The 23065-nt window shown below is 42.3% G+C and overlaps 1 protein-coding gene across 10 annotated transcripts in view; it reads right to left on the reverse strand.

Annotated features, from left to right (window-relative positions):
- The window catches only part of LOC147358553 (mitochondrial carrier homolog 2), a 71857-nt gene that overhangs the window by 48146 nt on the left and 646 nt on the right, over nucleotides 1-23065 (reverse strand). For 2 of the 10 annotated variants that reach the window (XM_086341671.1, XM_086341660.1), the window contains exons 2-14: nucleotides 22919-23048; nucleotides 22581-22644; nucleotides 21377-21511; nucleotides 18054-18107; nucleotides 16595-16780; nucleotides 15160-15267; nucleotides 11070-11223; nucleotides 8183-8965; nucleotides 6376-6532; nucleotides 4133-4259; nucleotides 3259-3359; nucleotides 2082-2212; nucleotides 322-388 (exon numbers count right to left, since the gene is read on the reverse strand). In XM_086341671.1, coding sequence (XP_086197797.1) covers nucleotides 322-388; nucleotides 2082-2212; nucleotides 3259-3359; nucleotides 4133-4259; nucleotides 6376-6532; nucleotides 8183-8965; nucleotides 11070-11223; nucleotides 15160-15267; nucleotides 16595-16780; nucleotides 18054-18107; nucleotides 21377-21511; nucleotides 22581-22644; nucleotides 22919-22954 — 2103 coding nt within the window. In that variant the 5' untranslated portion in view covers nucleotides 22955-23048. Of the gene's footprint in view, nucleotides 1-321; nucleotides 389-2081; nucleotides 2213-3091; nucleotides 3141-3258; nucleotides 3360-4132; nucleotides 4260-6375; nucleotides 6533-8182; nucleotides 8966-11069; nucleotides 11224-15159; nucleotides 15268-16594; nucleotides 16781-18053; nucleotides 18108-21376; nucleotides 21512-22580; nucleotides 22645-22918; nucleotides 23049-23065 lie in introns of those variants that run through there. The other 8 variants (XR_015142392.1, XM_086341661.1, XM_086341662.1 and 5 more) reach the window with 8 other exon arrangements.

Consider the following 23065-nt stretch of genomic DNA (forward strand, 5'->3'; position numbering starts at 1 on the left):
AACACTTTTTAAAATGTGTGGGTCGCTTTTAACAACCTCTACCTCTTAACATGGTTTTCACTTTAAGTTAAACATTTTCCCCTCACTTTTTGTTAATTTTGGAATACATGTGGAGTCATCACATTTTTCCTCCCTAGGTTTTAAAGAAGAAAGTTGCAAAGGACAAAAAGAAGGACTCCAAGGCAGGGTAACCAGTTAGGATGCTATTACTATATTTTCTGCAGATCTTAGGACAGTTGAAAATTCCTCCAAACTATTCAGTAGTGTCAGGCTTTTTCTTAGGCTGCTACTTCCTGGGTGTCAGAGTCTCTATAATCTCACCTCATCTGCTATGTTCAGTAGGTGAACAGGGAGGCCATCTGAGAGGGAGCTGTCAGAACCGCTGGTGCTGTTTCCAGAAGGAAAGGAAAAGGGAAAGACCTGTCATTAATTTCCAGGATGTGTAACACTGACCAGAATAGTGGCATGGGGTGAGGACACCTGGTCTGCTATTTGCCCGCAATGTGTATTTCAATTACTAAGAAATCAAGACAAGCACATCCATTCATTCACTGCGAACACCTCGGCATGCCAGGCAGTGCACCAGGCACAGGAAACAGAGATGACCGGTGTGGCAAAATAAATACTGGCCAGATGGACAAAGCTGACCTTGGCAGTGATTGTGAGAGGCTGTGGGATTCTTAAGGAATCCCACAGAGAACAGCCCGAGAGAATAGCAGGGGGCTGTGGTTTGTCTGAAAGCAAGGGCTCTTTCCAGTGTGCAATGCCTGTCTAGTCAGTACCAGCTCAGAGAGCAAGGATGTGACCAGTTACTCTTTAAGAATGCGTTGAAAATACAAAGAGATACTTTAATAACAAAAGATCTGTAGGTCACAGATTAGGAGCATTACTTTTAACACCCCAAATCCCCCTTGGAAAGCTTCAGATGAACGTCTAGGCTGATCTGAAGTCCCCCCGCAAACCGTCGTCTCCCTCTTTCTTCACAGGCTGGGATGAATAAGGACTCAGAGAATGCTTCCTCTTCATCATGTCCTCAGTTTCTGAGCCGTGTTCTATTTTCTCCTCTCCTGGGGTGTGGTTGGCGAGAACTGAAAGCTGTGCCCTGTGACACGTCCTCCGTATATGAAAAGCGTCTTAGGCACAAAACCCAGATCTCTTGGGAAAGGACAGCATCTCCAGCCGCTCTTTTGCTCAGCCCTTTCATTCTGTTCGTGCTCCTCTCCCTCCCATCAGTGCACAATGAGGAGCCCTGCAGCAAAGCAGCGGGAAGGAAGCTCTCGCTTCTCATAATTCCCAGCTCCCTGTTCTCACAGGCTTTTCCAGTCTGAGCAGCAGCCTTTGAGGCCGCCAGATAATAGCCTCTAAAGTCCCTTTTGGAAATAACACAAAACATTAACAAAGGGAATAGAAACGTGAGATGCGGTACGCCCCAGAAGATGTCTAAAACCATGTGTGTGCACACTGAGACGCAGCCACACTGGGCCTGCACACGCAGCCTGCTGTTCTGTGTGATGCCGTGAACGGACCGAGCCCCATGGAGGCTGGTGCTGGGGCTGACAGACTGGAGTCAATAATTCTTCACTAAATCCATCAGGGTATCCCTGCTGAGCACGTCAGGATGCAGTCAGGATGCTTGTGAGTCAGTCCCCACTGGGCCCAATGTGCAGGAGTTGATATGCAGGGAGCGTTTTGTTTTTGAGACTGCAAGTGAAGAGGCAGGTCCTTGTGAGTCAGGCAGAGGCTTCAGAGTGCAAGAGGCGACATGGTGAGTGCGACGCCCTCCCTGGCCTGATGGTCTGGTTGTTAAGGTTCCTAAAGAGACTGTTGGGAGACTGAGTCAGCAGAACTACTCTGGGGCCACAAATCAGGGCTCTCTAACCCTTTCCAGAGCCGAGAGGAGAGGCTAACAAGGACCAGGCACTTAATACCTAGTTGTTGAAAGAACAACGTGTATCTAAGTCTGCCATGATTTTATTCAATACTTTGCATCCGAGGTTCAAAACCAACACAACAGAGCAAGCAAGACAATAATTTAAAAAAATAGAACCTCTCTGGTTTTACTTTGAAATGAAGTTTGATACCTGGATTCAACGTCAGACAAAGAGATGTCACTCCAGCTTCTTTCTAAATCTATATCTTGTCCAAGTTCCTTGAATTTCTTATGGATTTCCTGTTGTAAGAGCTCTTTAAGCTCTGCCAGACACTGCATGAACTATGGAATTGAAAAAAAAAGCTATTCTTGATTATTCATTTATTTATTCATATACTAAATATGCTGAAAGGCACTTTGTTTATTGCTGGGAACCTAGGGATGAGTAAACCATAACCTCTGCTACTACAGGCACGTGAACAATAAGTTACATGAGCTGTGGGAACAGGCAAAAGCGTTTTTAGGGAAGAATGTCAATGAATACTGCTTTAGCCATTCCCTTGGTTGTAGTTAATAAACTTCTTGAACAATGCAAAGGTGGGATTTGCTTCATATTTTTGAGTAGCAAAGAAGGAAAAGTTAGAATGGGGTGGTTCAGACTTCAGCCTCTGGCAAATCTGATTTAATAGGCCCTATGCTGAGGCCAAATTCTCCTTTAAGTATTTTTTATGGTACAGTGCATCCAGAGTGGTGCATGTCACGTGTTCCCAGGGTGCACATACCAGAGAGGGCATGAGAGATGAGTTAGGGACCGTGAGTTCAGGCTCCCTTTTAAAAAGGTGAACAATAAAGGGAAATAGAAATAAGCTCCCAGAAAAACAAGGCCAAAGGAAGCCTCTGCTTGTGATTTAGGATGGGGGCAACTTGGGAACATCTGCAGTTAAGAGGAAGAAGAAAAAGAAAAAAAAACAGAAACAGGCCCAGAAAAGAGAAGAGGCGATTGATACGGCAAGACCTCAGGGAGACCACGGGGGAGGCTGGCAGGTGCACCGAGGGCAGAGACGGTTCTGGAGGAGAGAAAGGAAGCCTGGTTTTCTGAGACGGGAGGGAGGGGTGCGAGTGCCGGTGCGGCCACAGGGAGGCCCAGGAGCGAGGGAGAGGCGGCTGCAGGGAGGGGCGCTGCGGCCCCCACTCCCAGGGAAGGACGCGGGCTTACCGTCAGCCGGGAGTGTGCAGACTGAGGTTTCCTCACTGTCTTTGATTATAAAAACTTCAGAAAAATAGGAGGAGGAAAATAAAGATCACCTGTCACCCCATTGGGCTGACTTTGGACCCAAGTGACAATGATCCCAGTGACATCACCACCTGTCTTGAGAGCCCATTTTTACCTTGGTTCGGTCAGGATCACAGAAATCTAGAAGGGTGTCACAGACGTGATAACCCAGGGACTTCAGATCCTCAGTGGTAAAATGAGTGTCTCTTTTATTGCCTAGGGACAAAAAAAATCCACAGGACTTCTTACTAAGTCTTCATGAGCAAATGCAAATCTAATTTATGAATAATATCTCATTAAAAACACCACCTCTGATTCTAGAATATTATGCTTCTGGTCAGGGTCTCTCTCTTAGTCCATTTCAGGACAATCTTTGACAATGATCAAGTTTTACAATCATGATGCCTAAATTACTGAGGTTTTACTTTGTGATAAACACTAGGCCAAATGCTTTATGTACACTATCTCATTAGGTAGTACCTGTAATACAAGTACTAATATTATTGCCAAGTAAAGGAAATTCAAAGGGCTTCCCATGTGGCTCAGTGGTAAAGAACCTGCCTGCCAATGCAGAGCCACAGGAGATGTGGCCTTGATCCCTGCGTCGGGGAGATCCCCTGGAGGAGGAAATGGCAACCCCCTCTAGTATTCTTGTCTGGAGAATCCCATGGACAAGGGAGCCTGGCGGGCTACAGACCATGCAATCGCAGAGAGTCAGGCACAGCTTGGGTGACTGAGCATGCACGCAAAGGAAGCCCAAACTCAGACCTGCTGCACTTCCAGGCCCTGAGCAACCCCTGTGCTGTACTGCCCCACCAGTATGATATTTCACGCTCATATTTTGGGTTCTCGAATTCAGCATTAAAGCACAGACAAGAAAATCTTCTAGGTCAATTATCTCCCCAACATTCAAAGGGATTTCACCTTGCCAGTGCTTGGCTTGTCTTCCTCTTGCCATAATGGCCCGTCATCTACGAAAGACAGCTTACCCAGGGTGGACCCGCCAAATGTAGACTCCATGGTGTAGCTGTTGAGGATGCCCATCCGCCACATCACCACGCGTCCTGTTCCTTCTTTGCACTTTTGGACTTTAAAGTTACAACTGTGGAAAGAGAACTAAAGAGAAATCCAAACCCTCTGTTAATCATAAACTGGCAAATGTAAGATGTCTGAAATTCACTAATATGGTTAAAAGAAATGGAAGTATCTATTAGTTTCTAGCATATGCTCCATAAAATACCAAGGGGTTGTCATAGATATTACAGAGGAAAAAATGAGTTCTGCAGTCGTGTTGGTCAGGGAGATGAAGATGAATCCGATTAAACAGGCCTTCTCTGCAGGACCTTTCATTTAATGTGTTATTGTGGACTGTGACTCTCACTAGGGGAGAGAGTAGATTCTGATTTTCATTGCCTGTGGACTCTTCCTGTCCTTTCCCACCTTCCCCAGGGACATTCTGTAGGACTAGGGTTCCTTCAACACCTGTTTGGGATTGCTGGCTTACTTTCGTATTCAAGGCACCAGCCAGCCTGAGATTTATTTCCTACCCCTCCCCACCTTGAACCCCTGGATCTGGAACCCTTATCCTCTATCTGTGATTTGTGTATCCCTCAGCCCTATAACCTCTGCCCAGACTCTCCCACCTCCTAACACTAATGTGGTCCTGGCTTGGAGTTCAACAGCCTCGTATTTCATGACCACCCCCAACTCTTTCCTCATTTTGAATTTGTAAACATATATTGGGTTGGCCAAAGAGTTTGTTCAAGTTTTAGATACTGGGTTCTGGATGTGATTTCATTTGAAGAAAGAAAGAGATTCCTGGAGAAAATAGGAAGATTAAAAAAAGAAAAGAAAGAAAAGAGGCAGGGAGGGAAACAGGGCAGAAGGAAGAAAAGCTTCCTTTTCCTTTTTTAACAAATAAGTTGCAGATATGAAATACTTGTCCTGTTTATATTTTTTCCAGCCACACTGCACAGCTTGTGGGGTCTTAGTTCCCTGACCAGGGATTGAACCCAGGCTACAGCAGGGAAAGAGCCAAGTCCTACGCACTGGACCCCCAGGGGATTCCTTTGTCCTACACTTTTGTTTGATTTTTTTCAGGCCTAATTATTTTTAAAGGGCCATTTTTATTCCTATTCTCTTTATTTTGGCTGGACCAGGAAGCATGCAGGATCCTAGTTCCTTGATCAGGGATCAAATCCTCACCCCTGCAGTGGAAGTGTGGACTTTCAACCACAGGATCACCAGGGAAGTCCCTGTCTTGTATCTTTATGTGAGAAAAATCTGTGCTATCATTTAAATACTTTTCTAAACCCAATCTAACTTCTTTCCAATGCCAGTTACACTTTGTGACTCTATTTACGGTGTTGAAAACCAACTTTTAAATCAGTGCAGATACAACTGTCACAGAGCTATTACTCAACCAACCACTAAAGACTCTCAAGCTGTTTTTATGAGTCCTCTACTGTCCTACAGTCATTTGTGATTTTGTATTACACACGTTTCTGCAGAGGCTCATATAACATAAGCGTTTGGTCTTTCAATTCCTTCTTCCATTGCCAGCCACAGGATGGAAGATGGTAGAGAATTCTACCTACTAAGAGTTTGAACTTATACCCAGGGCAAAGCAGCCAACAGCAATTTAAAAAAAAATCATCTTTATGGAGATATTATTCACATACCGTACAATTCATACATTTGAAGTACACAATTCAGTGGCTTAATATCTTCACAGATTTGTGTAACCATTACCACAACCTAAGTTTAGAATATTTTCTTACCCCAAAAAGAAACCCAGGACGCATCATTAGCTGTCACGCACCATGCCACCCTCGGCAATCACTCAACCACCTTCTGTCTCTACAGATTTGCCTTTTCTGAATGTTTCCTAGGACAGAATCATATAACATGTGGCCTTTTGTGTCTGGCTTCTTCACTTAGCATAATGTGTTCAAGGTTCATCTGAGTCCGGGTGTATCGCAGTTCAGTTCTTTTTACTGCCAATAACATTCCATTGTGTGGACATACTACAGTTTTATTTATCTTTTCATTGGTTGATGAACACAATGTTATTCTCAAAGCCACACTTTTCTAAAGTCTTGAAGTCCAGCATCCTGGGATTTACCCAAGATAATGAAGAGCAACAAAGCGGCAAATCAGACACTGCATACAGGAATGGATGAGTTATCCTCCTCCCTCAGTCAGTGGACAGGAAATCACCTTTCGTGCTTACCTTATCTGGTGCGTTTTTGCTTAACATTAAAGGAAAGACCCGCTCATGAAGCCAGAACTCGCGATTGGTGTTATTGCAACCATACAGGAAGATGTTATTCTTCCGGCTGTGGCCATGGAAATCACAATACAGGAGAACCTCCCTTTCTTCAAGAAGTCTACGGGGGGTGCAAACACAGGACTTAGTGGGTATACAAAGGCATGAGAATAGTCAAGATCCCTTGGAGTCTCTTCCTTAAGCATGTCTGTTGATACTTTCCCTCCCAAGAAAATTTCAGCCCTTAATGACCTTCAAAGGACCCCCAACCTCATCCCTGATGGAAACATGTCTCCAGCACTCCTTGCCCTGCCAGCCACGGAAAGCAGAGATGGGCAGGCCTTGTGGAAGGAGAGGAGAAAATCCACTGAAAGAAAGCCCACCCTGGTGCCGACCTGTGGAAAGAGGGAGACAGGCAGAGAGGGGAAAGAACCAAAGGCAGCCTTGGTTTCTGACATTCCAGGGTTAGTTCCTCTAAGACTCAGCTCTCGTCTCTGGATGACCAGGACACCCATTCAATCTTCTAAACAGAGTTACCTTCTCTGTGATGATGGTAAAAATGCCACACCTTTACAACATGCAGGGGACTGTGCTAAGTAGATAACATGGATTATCTCAGTTAAGCCCCACAGTAACCACCCAAGGCAGGTATTATTATCCCCACTCTACAGATAAGAAAACTGAGGCTTCAGTGGTCACAGAAGCAGTCAGTAGTAAAACCAGGTCTCAGACCCAGGCCTGCCCAACTCCAATATACACTCTGAGCCATTCTGCCTATCAACCCAAAGCTGCTCTCAGCCATTCACACAGATACGGTGAGAAGGTACGTGAGTCCACATGTTTTTATGTGCTGCAATTTCAGGTCCAGTGAAATGGAAGCTCCTTAAAGGTGGGTGCTGTTATATCGTTAGTCTTCAACTACTTTTACATTGGCTTAAAAATGCAAATTGATTTATTATTCTTTCTTTATAAGAGGATAACAAGGAATTCTGGAGAAGGCAAATGGCACCCCACTCCAGTACTCTTGCCTGGAAAATCCCATGGACGGAGGAGCCTGGTAGGCTGCAGTCCATGGGGTTGCTAAGAGTCGGACACGACTGAGCGACTTCACTTTCACTTTTCACTTTCATGCATTGGAGAAGGAAATGGCAACCCACTCCAGTGTTCTTGCCTGGAGAATCCCAGGGACGGTGGAGCCTGGTGGGCTGCCGTCTATGGGGTCACACAGAGTCGGACATGACTGAAGTGACTTAGCAGCAGCAGCAGCAACAAGGAATTCAGACTCTGCAACCAGAGAACTAGCTGTACGACCTTGGGCAAGTCTCTTAACTTCTCTGGGCCTTAATTTCCTCATCCTATGTAAAATGGGGACATAGAGTATGCCTATCTCACAGGGCGAATGTGAGACTCAATGGGGCATGTGGGAAGCACTGAGAATACTGCCTGTTGTACACAAGAACTGACGAATGGTTAGGTACTATTATTATTATTACACAAGTCTCATCACAAAGACCTATGAGCTCCCTGACTTTTGATCTTTTACATTCAATCATTTCACTTGTAAGTAAAACACTCTAGTGAAATGCTCCATGTTTAGTTTCAACCCAGAGATAAGACATGATTTAAAAATGTGAAAACTAACAAACCCACATGGCTGCAAAGAGAACATTACAGACTGTCCCCAAAACCATTCCTGACTCCTATGCCATTGGGAAAGAGCTCACACATTAGACAGAGTTGACAGTGTAAGACCAACGGACAGAAGCCTCACCTCTTGATCATATTCCTGGTGTGCCAGATGCAGGGGAAAGACTCCTTCAGAATGGTTTTATAATGCCGGTTCAAGTCCCTTCCAGCCAGCGAACACCGATAATTCCCCACGATCACTCCGTCTGGATTTAGCATGGGGACCACTTTGAAGATAAAGATATCTCTGAGGAGCTGAGCATCTGGGGAGTTGCTTAGGATGAAGTCCAAAAAGCCTTTCATAATCCAGGAGCCATTACTTTCTCCGGGGTGCACGCGGGCAGTCAAGACCACAGCTTTCTTCACAGCTGCCTCTTGAGGGGTCCGGGCTGGGTTGGTGATGGTGAGCAGGTAGACGGTGTTTCCTGCTAGGCTCCTACACAAAGTCCGGAGCTTGCAGAACTGAGATTTGACGGGGCTGTTTGCCACCGACAGGAGGAAGCGCTGCAAGTCAGTGTAGGTGTATGGGTAGAAGTGTGCGAAGAAGCAAGTGTCCCGGTCGTGCGGGAACCGAGCGGTCCACGTGAGACAGTACCAGGGCTGCTGTCCGTCCTCCGCGGTGTTCCTGAAGTACTTGATTTCATTTCCTTCTCTCCTCCAGCCAATGCTGTGGGTGCTGGCATCCAACTGGGAGTACATGAGCGGCTTCATCCCTACAGTATAGAGGCTCTTGGCTTTTAGCAAGTTGACGATGGTGAAGCGATAGGTGACATCTTTTCTGGTGTTCTGAACTCGAAAATAAAACCACTGAGTGTGCTTATTTGTGTAGAGGTCAGTTCGCAAGGTGAGTTCATACTCAAAGGTGTTTCTGTAATACAGAACACAGAAGCATATCTCTGTAACTCCACTTGCCCCTCAAAAAACAAATACTGTTTTCTCCTGATAAAAACAGACCTTACAACAACAGAAAAGCCTGCTATATCAAACACTTATTTTCTATTTTCCCTAGTTTTCCAGTTCATGTATCAGGCCAGCAGGAACTCGGGGAAAGAAAACTTCTTTGGAGTGGGACAGGAAGGACCTCTAACCCGACACTGCCGCGCGGCGTGGGGGGCGCGCCGTGAGCGCCTGGGTATCTTTCAGGAGTGTCCGACAGCAGTTTCTAACTACTTCAGCACCTCTCTGAAATGCACTGAACAGTAGTGAAGCCAGAGCCAGTGCTGGATGTGAGCTACATTCTGGATATCATCTCTGTAGAAGAGACCTGTAAGCCCTCTGTGCTGTCTTTATATTTGATCCTCACTTATTTGAAGATGAGGGGACATTTCTGGAAAGCGTTCACCTTGTTGAACTTGCAGAAGACAGAATACAAATGCCAGAGATCATGGAAAGATGCTCATCCACAAGCAAAACTCATGAAGCGTGGACTAAAATAGGATGTCCCTTCTGCCTCCATCTCACTGGCGTTCTAGAGCTGGGAAACAGGCACTCTCACACACTGCTGATGGGGACTGAAATCATGTTGGGAGGACAACTGGACAACAACTAGTATTACTGAAGTGATCAAACCCTGACCAACAATTTTATGTCTAGGATTTGTCTCATAACACCACCAATACTCAAAACTACCAAGGCATAAGGGTATTCATTCATTAAGCCAAACATTGTGAACATCATTTCCCATCAGTTGGGGAAAAAGGTGAATAAGATATAGAGTATCCATATGATAGGACAACATGAGCTATTAAAAACAAGGAGATGCATCTGTGGTACGGCCATAAGAAAACATCTAAAACTTATTAAGTGGAAAAAAGCAACATGCAAAACAGTATGTATTTAAAAAAACAAACAGTATGCATACTGTTTTTTAAAAACATGTAATCTGTATATATTACATCTATCCAGAGAGAAAAAAGTTAACACATATACACAAAAAGTAATACATATAAACAGTTTCTGCATCTGGGAGCTATGATTATAGGACTTCAGCTTTTTATGTTAGGTATTTATTAAGGAGCTTCCTTGGTGGTTCAGTGGTAAAGAATCCACCTGCTAACATGAGAGATGTGGGTTTGATCCCTGGGTTGGGAAGATACCTGAAGGAAATGGCAACCCACTTCAGTCTTCTTGACTGGAAAATCCCATGGACAGAGGAGCCTGGCGGGCTAGTAACTAAACAATGACAACAACATTTTTATTAAGATTGTAAAAAGTTAATGAACAGAAAGTGAAGTCGCTCAGTCGTGTCTGACTCTTTGCGACCCCATGGATTGTAGCCCACCAGGCTCCTCCCTTCGTGGGATTCTCCAGGCAAGAGTACTGCAGTGGGTTGCCATTTTCCTTCTCCAGGGGATCTTCCCGACCCAGGGATCGAACTGGGGTCTCCCGCATTCCAGTCCCTCTGAGCCGCCAGGGACTAATGAACAGAAACCCTAATTAAATAGAATTGGGAGACCCGAAGGCGGAGCTCTCAAGCCCTGCAACGGTAGTGGAGCCCAGCAGGAAGAACTCCTTCCTTCCTGGTAAGGATGCAGCCAATGAAAAGCTACGAACCTTTTGTTTACTAAAGCCTCCCAACTTCCTTCTCCCCTCAGTTACGTGCTCTCCCTCCCTTGCATTACAGGACTTTCATGGCTCCCTGTGGCTGCAGACCCCAAACTGCAATTCTCTGTTGATCTTGAATAAGGGCATGTTAGCTGGAGAAATATCTAACAGTCTATTTCAGGTCCATAAAGCAAATTTCAAATGTGCACTAATTTCTTTTAGAAGTAGAAAAAACAGTTTGGATAATTTTTTTTTCTAGAGGAAAAGATGAGTCACAATTATTTCATTCTTTTTCATTGTCCTCACAATCATCTCTCATCACTTTTCTCTTTCACAAAAACACTCCTGACTCCTTAACATGATTCCTGAAGACACTTCTCAGTCATTTCAGTCATCATCCCTTTGGGAAATTCCTCTCTGTTACTCACACTCTGACAGCTTTCTGCAGGTTCCCACTCTCAAACCTTGATTCAAACAGCAGAGTATTATCTTCTGGTCCTTGTAAGGAGACAGAAAGTTCCTTGATAATTCCCCGTTTGCCTCCCACTCTGGAACTGGTAAAATAGCAATCTTCAGTGGGCACTGTGGATGAGATAGATATATTTAGTCCAAGTTCCAGTCAGAATTCGTTTATCCAGTACATGTTTATTAAGCCCCTCTGTGTTAAGCACTATTCTAGTTTAACAACAAGGAGTATTTAAATAAGAAATATCTATATTCTTAGTAGTCAATGGCTTTGCAAGTGAAGTAAGTAATTATTTAATATTCATCGACTTCATACAATCTTGCATCACTTATATGGATAATTTCACTTTGCAATGATTTTTTACTATACTTGCGTTATGTTGTCAGACGTTAGCAGTATCTGCCAATCAACAGATGATTGACACCAACAAAGATCTTGACCACGGGGTAGGATGGATACACGCATTAAACAAATAGAAACATGTACAGGGCCTGCTTTCATAAGTGGATAACCCTTCATTAGTAGATAGATTCACATTATGACTTTTGCTTCTATATGCAATCTTGTCACAGTGGAGACTTAGAGAGGAAGTAAATTGGATAATAAAGGAAAGCAAAAGAGAAAGTGAGTATAAAATGGGAGTAAAAGCACAGAGGAGGTAAAAGCAGAGAAAGCAGCAGAGTACGCATGATCCATTTAAGAGCTGGAGTCCCATGTTGTTCAATCCTTTCAAGGAACCACAATCAATGTACAGACCAGCAACCAGATGTCGTTAATAAAGGAATTTCAACATTTTCTTGAGTCTCTTAGGTAACATTAAAAATGATCCAATTCATAGCCCACAGTAACATATCTCAAAAACAAAACCTCTTTCTTATTTAACCCACAACATTCTTAGAGCACGTGGTTGCTCCAGGACTCCTAACTTGACAAACTCCCAGATTCTCCCTGGAGCCCCATCTTCTCAGTTTTCGTTTTCTTCATTCCTCCAGGAGGGTGGGCTTAACTCCACTTGATGAATCCAAAGGCAAGATCAAGACAGCTGCTACAAATGTGTATTAACAGGACAATTCACAAAAGCTGCCGTATCGGGAGAATGAGCTCTCAGCCCCAGTGTTTCTCCCTCTGTAGAAATATGTCTGGATAGAACCGATGAGGCAGTGGGGATCCGTGGTCATCTGGTTTACTGGAAATGACTACAAGGTCACCGACAGGTAAAACAGGCTTATGATACCAAGAATTTCTTGAGGTCCTAGGAGCGATACATCCCCTAATATCACTCAAGTCAACTGACTTACAATCTCAGATTTTATTAAAAAAAATTTTTTTTTTACGTGGACCGTTTTTAAAGTCCTTATTGAATTTGTTACAATATTTTTTTCTGTTTTCTGTTTTGGTGTTTTGGCTGTGAAACATGTGAGAGCTTAGCTCCCCAACCACAGATTGAAACTGCACATCCTACGTTGGAAGGAAAGTCTCAACCCTGGACTGCCTGGGAAGTCCCCTGATCTTAGATTTTCAAGTCTCCCAAACTCCTCCTCAGACGTTCCATAAGGTGGAGCTAGGTAGTTGCTTCATCTTTTCTACCTCACTGAACATAGTAAGTTTTGCCAAAACAGTGAGATCAGAGTCCAAAACCAAGGGAACTGGGAGTAGAGCGGTTATAACCACATCTCAGATGGACCCTCTCTGCTAAAACCTGCTCATTTTATTTTTCCCATGGTAGGAATGTAAACCCATTGCAGCTTCCTCTTTCCTATCTCTTGCTGTTTCTTAACCTTCCCCCCGCGATTTTATTAACTTACATTCCATTTATACTAATTACACTTGGTACATACTCCTCCTCTAATAAAATTGACTTCTCTTCTGACCATTTCTATCTATTGATTCACAGCTCTTTAACATGACATCTCCTTTCTGCCTTCAAGGTTACTATTACCATCTACTTCACATCCTCCCTGGCACTTGTTACTGTCCCTACTGTTGTTATGGCTGTTTTAGTGAGTTTGAAGTTGATTCTTCCTTTCCATAAATATCCTTTTATCGATAAATATCCAGTATCAATAAAGGATATTGAACAGAGGAAATTCTCGGTTTCCAGTTTTCAGAATGCTATCATGAAAGGCTGGATTTTGTCAAATGCTTCTGCTGCACTGACTGAGATGACTGTGTAGTTAGTTTTTTCCTCTTTGTTCTATTAATGTGGTTTGTCACATCAGTTTTCTTATGTTGAACCACCCTTGGCTTCCTGTAACAAGTCTCCCCTGGTCACGGTGTACAATCCTTTCAATATGCTGCTGAATTTGGTTTGCTGGTATTTGGTTGAGGATTTTTGCGTTTATATTCATGAGGAATACTAATCTATAGTTTTCTTGTGATGCCTTTGTCTGGCTTTGAATACTGGCTTCAAAGGAAGAGGTAGGAAGTGTTTCCTCTTCTTCTGTTTTCAGAGTTTTTGAAGAATTAGGGCTATTTCATCCTTAGATGTTTGGTACAATTCAAATAAATCCTGGTAAGCCATCTGCGCCAGGGATTTCTTCCCAGGAAGATTTTGAATTACTACTTCAATTTCTTTGTTATAACCTATTCAGACTTTTTATTTCTTCCGAGTCAGTTTTGATAATACATGTTTTTTCCAGCAACTTTTCCTGTTTGTCTGTGTTGCTTAATTTGCTAGCATAAAGCTGTTAATAGCATTGCCCTGTAATTGCTTCGATTTCTGTAGAGTTGATGGCTGTGTCCCCTTTCACTCCTAATTCTGGTCATTTGTGTTCTCCTCTCCTTTTTCCTTGGTTGGTTTGGCTACAGTTTTGTCAGTTTTGTTGATGTTTCCAAAGAACCAACCCTGGTTTGGTTTCCTACATCACTTTTCTATCTCACTGACTTCCATTTTTCTCTCTACTATTTCCTTCCTTTTGCCCACTTTAAAAAATCATTTATCTACTTCGGGCTGTGCGGGACCTTTGTTGCTACGCACGGCTCTCTCCAGTCGCGGTCACAGGGGCTGCTCTCCACTGCGGCGCGTGCGTCTCACTGCGTGGCTGCTCTCGTTGCGGTGCCTGGGCTCTAGACCACAGGCTCAGCAGTTGCGGCTCACAGGCGTAGTTATTCTGTGGCATGTGGGATCTTCCCGGACCGTCAAACCATGTCCCCTGCGTTGGTAGGCAGACTTAACCGCTGGATCACCAGGGAGTCCCCTTTTGCTCCCTTTGGACGTAGTTTGCTCTTATTTTTCTAATTTATTATGGTGGAGGCTTAGGTAACTGATTTCAAATCTTTCTTCCTTTTAAATAAAGGCATTTAAAGTCATAAACTGACCTTGCAGTGCTTTAGCTACATCTCATAAATTCTGATATGTGGTTTTATTTTCAATCAGTTCAAAATAGTTTTGAACACTTATGTTTTCTTTAGCCTGTGGGTTACTTAAGAGAAATGTGCTATTCAATTTGCAAATATTCGTATATTTCCCAGATTTCATTTTGCTGTTGATTTCTAATTTAATTTTGCTGTGGTCAGAGAATGTATTTTGTATGGCTTCAATCCTTTTCAGCATATTAAGACTTGCTTTATAACCTTATACATGGTATATCCTGGGGAATTTACCATGTGCCCTTGAAAAGAATATGTATTTTGTTCTTGGGCACAGTGTCCAGCACATTTTTATAAAATACATGAATTACACCAGCAGGATGCCTGCAAATTAATGCAGGAAACTACAGCATAAACGCCAGTCATACACACAGACTACAAAGCCCTCACTGCGGCAAAGCAGGTGAGAAAAGACGAGCGATTCCCCAAAGAGCCAACGTCTGGCTTTCAGGAAGAACAACAGGGAAGAAGAGATGAAAGGGACTCAGAACTATTAAGAAAAGGTTCTATATCATTTTTTAAAAAGTGATTAAATATTTAAAACTGATCAGTTATGAATTTCAGGGCTACCACTCAGTTTACCACTAAACAATGGATTTTTGAAAATCATTTTTATTACAGAAAATCTGTTTACTGTACTTTGGTCATGACTAATGACTCACTGTTTGGTGTGATAACAGTACCTGAATCTAACTGATAGACAATTGTGCCTTTTTCTTCTCCTACAATTTCTGGTATCTTCTCATTTCCTGTAGGTTGATAGAAATATTCTGGTTGAGGTGGAACCCACTCTGAAAGAAGACATTGAAAAAGCACAAAATAAGAAATAATATAAAAAAAAAAAGAAAGAAATAATATAAAAGGCATTTTATTAGAACTGATATAAAATAATAATAATGATTATTCAAATGGCTAGTCTGATTGAATCAAATCAAATTCCAATCCTAAGTTTCCAGTGTGTTTGTAAATTAATTATACCTTGCTTCTTTCTATAAAGACTATGGAGAAATTTTTAACAAAAAGCATATACAACAGAAGTATAACACTTAAAAATAAGCCAGAAAGTTGGTGCAACAACTCTACAAAATGTGTCCCTGAGCTTCCAAGTCAGGACAATATGATCAGCTACATTTTTCTTATTACTATAAAGGAACAAGTATACCAATTTCTTCAGAGGAAACAAGGTTTTTTCATTAATACTAAGTTCTGAAAGATTTCTCATATGGGACTTGGGCAGCTTCCTACCATTTTAAGTACAGGAGCCACTGATGAAAGCCAAGGGCATAGAAAGAATCATACACCATGATTAAGTGGGATTTATTCCAGTGTTGCAAGGATGGTTCAACATTCACAAACCAGCCAACGTGATACATGACAGTAACAAAATGAAGGATAAAAATTATATGATTATTTCAACACATGAAGAAAAAGCATCTGAACAAAATCCAACATCCTTTACGACACAAATTTTCAGCAAAGGGGGTATGGATGGACCACCTGAAAATAATAAAAGCCGTGAACTGACAAGCCCACAGCTAACATCATACTCAACAGTGAAAAGCTGAAAGCTTCTCCTTTAAGATCAGGAGCACTACAAGTATGCCTACTCTGATCACTTTATTCAACATAGCACTGGAAATCCTAGCCAGAGCAATCAGGCAAGAAAAAGAAATAAAAGCTCTTTAAACTGCAAAGGAAGAAGTACAACTACCACTGACATATATTATATATAGAAAACCCTAAAGACTCTATCAGAAAACTGTTAGAACTAATAACAAATTCAGAAAACTTGTTAGAACTAATAACAAATTTTGTGTTTTTCAAAGTACAAAATCAATACACAAAATTCTGTTGTATTTCTATACACGAATAATGAAAGAAAAGACAACATTCTCATTTACAACTGCATCAAAAAGAGTAAAATACCTATGAATAAATTTAAACATTAGTGTGACTTTTGACTTTGGGGAGTGTGTATCAGTTTCTCAGAGCTTAAGCATTTTCGAGTGAGCTAACAGATAGTGAATCTATCCTGCCTTGTACTTTACTATGCACAGAACTTACAACTGTCATACAGACTATCAGAAGAGCGAGGCCATGACACATAAGTCACATTACCAATATGATGAATGCGCTCCTTGATGACCTCACATTCTATTGGCCATCTTGGAGCCTGTAGCAGCTCGCTGCCAGAGAAAAGAGCAAAGAGGTCTCGGGGTTCTCTGAGATGAGGGTTTACTTTGCCAATGTCATCATAAAGAAGCTGTCTGCTCTTAACAAACGGTGAACTCAGCATAAGAGAATCTGCCAAAGGGAAAGGTAAGGAGTGAGCAGTTTCCTTTTCCTTTGAAGCAACAACTTTACTGCTCAACTGTAACAATTAAGGAATTTTAAGCATTGTATTAAAATAGTATCACAGATATGCAATCCTATGACATCTTTCTCCTTCAAAGAGATTTAGTTTCAGGCTGACAATATCGAAATTATAAAACGTTAAGCTAAAATTCCCTTGTAGCTCAGTCCGTAAAGAATCTGCCTGCAGTGCAGGAGACCCGGGTTTGATCCCTGGGTTGGGAAGATCCCCTGGAGGAGGAAATGGCAACCCACTCCAGTATCTTTGCCTGGAAAATCTCATGGACAGAGGAGCCTGGTGAGCTGCAGTCCATGGGGTCCCAAAGAGCGGGGCAGGACTGAGCAATTAACACTTAAGCTAAAATTCTGCTCTAATCTATGAAGCACTTACATGCAAAGGTTTAGAGTAAGTCAGAAGAAACTGTTTTGTTTTTTAAATCAAAGTTAATGAGTTGAAGATATTTCAACAGTGGGTTGGAAATAAAAGTTACTTAATGTATGCTATTTTTGTCTGCTGCTAAGTCACTTCAGTTGTGTCCGACTCTGTGCGACCCCAGAGACGGCAGCCCGCCAGGCTCCGCTGTCCCTGGGATTCTCCAGGCAAGAACACTGGAGTGGGTTGCCATTTCCTTCTCCAATGCATGAAAGTGACAAGTGAAAGTGAAGTCGCTCAGTCGTGTCCGACCCTCAGCAACCCCATGGACTGCAACCTACCAAGGCTCCTCCATCCATGGGATTTTCCAGGCAAGAGTACTGGAGTGGGGTGCCATTGCCTTCTCTGATTTTTTTTTTTTCTAGAGAGAGGCAAAAAAAAACACAAAACCACAACAACTTTCAATTTGACCACCAGCATTTTAGAAAAGGACATAAAACTTTATTAACTACAATGTAACAATCTACAAACTAAATTTCAAGTTCTTGCTATAACCATTCAAAGGACAGAGAGAGACTTACAAAACAGAGAGGATGGAGAGAGTAGAGGCAGAGGTGTGAGAAGGGGCAGGAGAGAGAGAAGAGCTCTTAGGAAATAAAGAAAAGGGAAAAGGGAGGAAAAGAAAGGTTTCAAGGAGAAAGGGCAGAGGAAGGAAATGGGAGGAAGAATGAAGAGAAAGGGCAGGGGAAGGAAAGGCTCCAGGGTGGCGCCTCCCAGCGCTGGTGGGCAGCAGGGAGGAGACACATTCCCACAGGGGCGTGTGCCTTTTCTGCCTGGAAGGACGCGCAGTACCTGTGCTCACAGCTCTTGTCTGTCCGCGAACAGTGGAAGGTAGACAGCTAGGCCCTAGAAAGAGGAAGGAAGAGGCCTGCTTTGTCCTCCGGATCTTTCTTTCCTCTGTCCTTTTCCCCCTATCCCTTCCATCCCCCCACCTTGGGTCCCTGCACTTCTATGTCTAAACATTTCCCGCACTGTTTAATGGAGGCAGTGGGGGAGGCAACAAACATTTGAAACGATGGTAAACCTCTCAATCTCACTCAAAGAAATGTAAATCAGAATGACACAAAGATATCAGTCTTTTAGCTACTTAAGAGAGGAAAAACATTTACCTGTTTCACACTCACCCTGACAAGGGTGTAAGTAAACAACTACCCTCAGAACCTCAGGACAAAAAGGCAAATTTGGTGCAATCTTTCTGGAAAGCAAATTTGGCAGTGTCCAGTAAGACTTAAAACACGCTAACCCTTGATTCAGCAATCCCACTGCTAGGAATTATCTTATAGGTTTTCTTACAAAAGCTCGTCAGCATACATATGTAGAGAGGTTCCCTGCAGTAATGCTCCAATAGTAAAAACGTGCAAAGCACCAAAGCATCCATCAAAAGGGAAGTTAAAATAACTGTGACATATTAACGAGATGGAAAACTCATTAATAGGCATTAATAGGTAGGTGCTCTTAAAGAATGAGGTAGATATTTTTTTGTGCTCATAGGGAAAGCGTCTATTAAACAAAAAAAGCCAAAGTAAAGCTTGTGTAGAGGATCCTCTATGAGCAATCAGAAAGAAAAAATATATAGATACTTGAGGGTATAATTTTTTTACTGGAAAAAAAAATGATTACAGTAGTGGCTATATTAAGGATGGGGCTGGGAGAGCTCTTAATTTCCTTTTGTGTTTTTTCTACCATTTGGATTTTCTAACCTTATATGTATATTTTCTTTCTTTCTCTCTCTCTTCTCCCCCCCCTCTTCTCTTTCCTTTCTTCCCTTCTTTTTCCCTTTTTGAAACAAGTATATTGTAACTCATTCCTTTTGTACTTTTTTGTACTTTTCTGGTTTAAAAAACAACACAATAAATGGTTTGCTACAAAGATGAAGAAAAATATCTTCCTCACTCCAATGATCAAAATGGGGGTGGGGGTTGGAAGGTGTCAGGTTACCAATTATACTCTAAAATTCCTTTGCATTGTTGTGTTACTTCTGTAGCTGACTTTGTATTTTATGGCTTTTTTTTACTATATGAAGACAGGCAACTGTTTCTTATTAATGTTATTTCAAGTATCAGAAACTGGGACAGGAGGGGACTGAAGGTGGGGGGTCAGCTGGCCCCTGCGCCACCCCACCCTGACAGTCTTCTTCGCTCAAGCTTGGCCCTTCCTCTCCCAGCCAGGAGCTCCGGGACGCAGAATGGAAGAGCCTTCCGAGCACGGGGATGAGCAAAAGTGTGACACATATTTGAACATGAAAACGGAACTGCTACATCAAAGGTTAAGTACCGTTATATTTCCCTCCTATTGCCAAACTGCCGTCCTAAAATAGTCCGTCTAGGGGCTTCTCTGGTGGCTCAGTGGTAAAGGATCTGCCTGGCAATGCAGGAGACACAGATTCCGTCCCTGATCTGGGAAGACCCCACATGCTGCAGAACAAGCAAGCCTGTGTGCCGCAACTATTGAGCCAGGGCTCTAGAGCCCGTGAACCACAACGACGTAAGCCCTCGCGCCCTGGAGCCCACACTCCGAAACAAGAGAAACCCCCACAATGAGAAGCCCATGCACCACAACTAGAGAGCAGCCCCTGCTTGCCGCAACTAGAGAAAAGCCCGTGCAGCAGTGAAGATGCAGCACAGTCCAAAAATTAATAATAATAAATAAAAAAATTTAAGTCTATCTATTCACATTCCTAACAGCAGTGTGGGAGGGTGTTCTACCATCTCCTGACGGCTACTAGGTATAATCATAAAAATATTTTTGCCCAAGTCTCATAATTTACAAAATGGTACTTTGACATACTGAATTGTATCTTTAGTTAGGGGTGAAACTGAGCATCTTTTCAAAAAACCTCCTGACTGTGTTTGCTTTTCTATGAACTCCTTGCTCATGTCCTTTGTCCATCTTTTCTATTTGGTCATCGTTTACATATTGATTTGTAAGAGTTATTTTGTTAAGAAAGTTAATCCCTGGACATGCCTGTGTGCTCAGTCGTGTCCAACTGTGCAACCCTAGGGCTGTAGCCCACCAGACTCCTGTGTCCCCGGGATTTCCCAGGCAAGAATACTGCAGTGGGTTGCCATTTCCTCCTCTAGGGGATCTGATCCAAGGGTCGAGCCCGCACCCCGAGTCTCCTGCACTACAGGTGGATTCTTCACCACTGAGCCGCCAGGGGAGCTCATGCTGCATGTTGCATTGGCTGTGTTTGCTTTTCTACGAACTCCTTGCTCATGCTCTTTGTCCATTTTTCTATTTGGTCATCTTTTGCTTATTGATTTGTAAGTTATTTTGTTACGGAAATTAATCCTTTGACAATATTTCTCACGAAAATTTTTTTCAGTTATTTTTCTTTACTAAGGCAACTTTTTCCTAAACATAAAGTTTTGCTGTAAAAATTATCAGTGTTATATTTTATAGCTTTTGGGTCTTGTATCATCCAAAGATTTTTAACCAGAAAAGGGATACAATCAGATTTGCACATAAAAAGAAAAACAAAACAAAACAAAACACTGCTATGTGGAAAGTGGATTGGAAGGGGGCATCATGGAACCAGAAACCAATGATGAGGCTGTTTCAATAGTGAGATGATGGCTGCTGTTGTGCAGTAAAGGTTGTGCAGTAAAAGGAAGTGAATTGATGTTTGCTTGGATATGTATTGAGGGAGAAATTTAACTGCATTCCTACCCTCGAATTCTAGAAAAAACTTGTGGAATCCCTGTAAAAAATTGTTTTTGCTTAAGTTAGCTTGGATTGGTTTCCACCACTCCTATGCAAAGAGCCTTAATAAATATATCCATAAAAACTGCATGAAAAAAATCAACATGTTACTCTTGACAGAAGAGTTTTAACAAATTTTCCAACAATTTGGAGGAAGACCATGCAGAATACATGGTACTTTAAACCTACAATCCAAAGCAGATCTACAGAATATTTTTTTGTTTTGTTATTTTTCTTTTCATTTAAAATTTTTCTTTTTTTTTTAAGATAAACATTTCTGAGTGATGTCAGAAACAGTGTCCAAGGGTGCTCCCCTGGCTTCTCCCACGTTAGGCCATGTTCTCCTCAACCTCAGGAGCAGTTGCTCAAGGGACTAAGCATTCTAGGGACATATGACACCGATTACTACTCACATAGATGCTTCTCCTTTTGCAAGCGGTCCGGTATCAAATCCTCTCTTTTTCCAAAAGAGCCATTCAACAGGTATCGAGGATTATTCTTCCAAATGTGCTGGTGCGTAGCAGAGTTTGGTAAACTGCCTCTCTGAGCTAAGAACAGGCGGTTTAGTGAAAGATGTTGAAGGCTAGTTCATCACATCCAATATTGAGGTCAACACTCAAACAATTACTACTAGCAAACTGCCTTCCAGTCACCACCTGCCATACCACAGGCCTTTACAACCAATATAACCCATTTTCCAAAGAGCTTTCACGTTCCAATTTCTCTGAGTTAAACATAATTTTCTCCATTTCACGTTGAGGAGAAGACTTGAGAGGCATATGGTAAAGTAGAAAGGAAGGGCTGGGGAGGCAGGAAAAACCCAGCAGTTGTATGACCAAGTCAGGGTAAGTGCTCAGAGTGGAAGTGGAGCACTCAGGATGAGAGGTGCCTCGTCCCGAGGGCTCTGCTGAATCTGGCAAACTGGGAATTCCGTTTTCAACGAGTGAGTGAGTGATCACTTACAAAATGAAACAGTTAATAAGAAAGTTTAACAAGTCAGAAATGAAATCAATACGAAAACTTAAATTTTATTTCTAAATACCAAGAACAAAGTTAGAACATCAAAATTTTAAGATACCACTTATAAAAGCATACAGATAAGCAGTTCCATGAAAACAATTTATAAATCTCATTGGAAGACATTAAGGAGGACCGAAGCAAATTAGAGAATTAGAAAATACTATGAATAGATTGGAGAATGTGGTATTGGAAAATTCTCATTTCTTGTCAAGTTTGATCTGTAGATTAAATGAAATCCCATTTTTTTAAAGTATCACATGCCAGTTCTAAGATTATATAAAAAGGTAAGGTTAGCCAAGACACTTCTGAAAATGACAATATGGGAGGACATTTCTTTCCAACTATCAAGACTATTTTCATGCCATGTCATGTCATTAAGAAAGGGTGGTAGTGGTTCAAGGACAGACAGACAGACCTCTGTATAAACTGACACTCAACAGAAGTGACAGAGCATATCAGTGGGGAAAGGAAGTACTTCCCACTAACGCTGCTCAAAAAATTCGTCATTAGTTTATCCAAGCACAACTCTCTCAGCTGATCCAACAATGTACTTCAATGACCCAGGAAAGGTGGTGCTGGATCAGAACGAGATACTACCTTTATAGTAGCCATAGTACTGGAGGTGATGGTACATAAAGTCTTCATAGGGATCAGGAAGAGTCTGTGAAAGGACAAACCATCTCAATCAGGAACATGTTTTCATAATAATCATTATTATAACAGCCTGTTAAAAGAGTGATACTGACTCTTAACAAAGGTACACAAGCATGGTCGCAGAGGACGCCACACCTGAGAACTTCTAAAAACAAACCATGTGAAAGACATTTGTGCAAATGATTCTACCTTTGGGATCAAGATCTCTAGCCAGAAAAAGGTGCCATCAGAATATACCTTCTGAGCTAGTACTGGGTTTCTGGAGAGGAGTGGGTACCGACCTCCTGCTTCAGCTCTGGTTCCAATGCTGGGAACATGTTACTTCTGCATGGTATGCTGAAGACCAGTCAGTGACACCCAGCAACAGCCCCTGCCCAATTTCCAAAAGGGCAGTTGATTACATACGAGGAGCTAAAATAAACCAGAGC

This window comes from Bos grunniens, chromosome 15, assembly GCF_055505025.1.
Source record: "Bos grunniens cultivar Pamir isolate PY7600 chromosome 15, Bosgru_T2T1.0, whole genome shotgun sequence".
Lineage (NCBI taxonomy): Eukaryota > Metazoa > Chordata > Mammalia > Artiodactyla > Bovidae > Bos > Bos grunniens.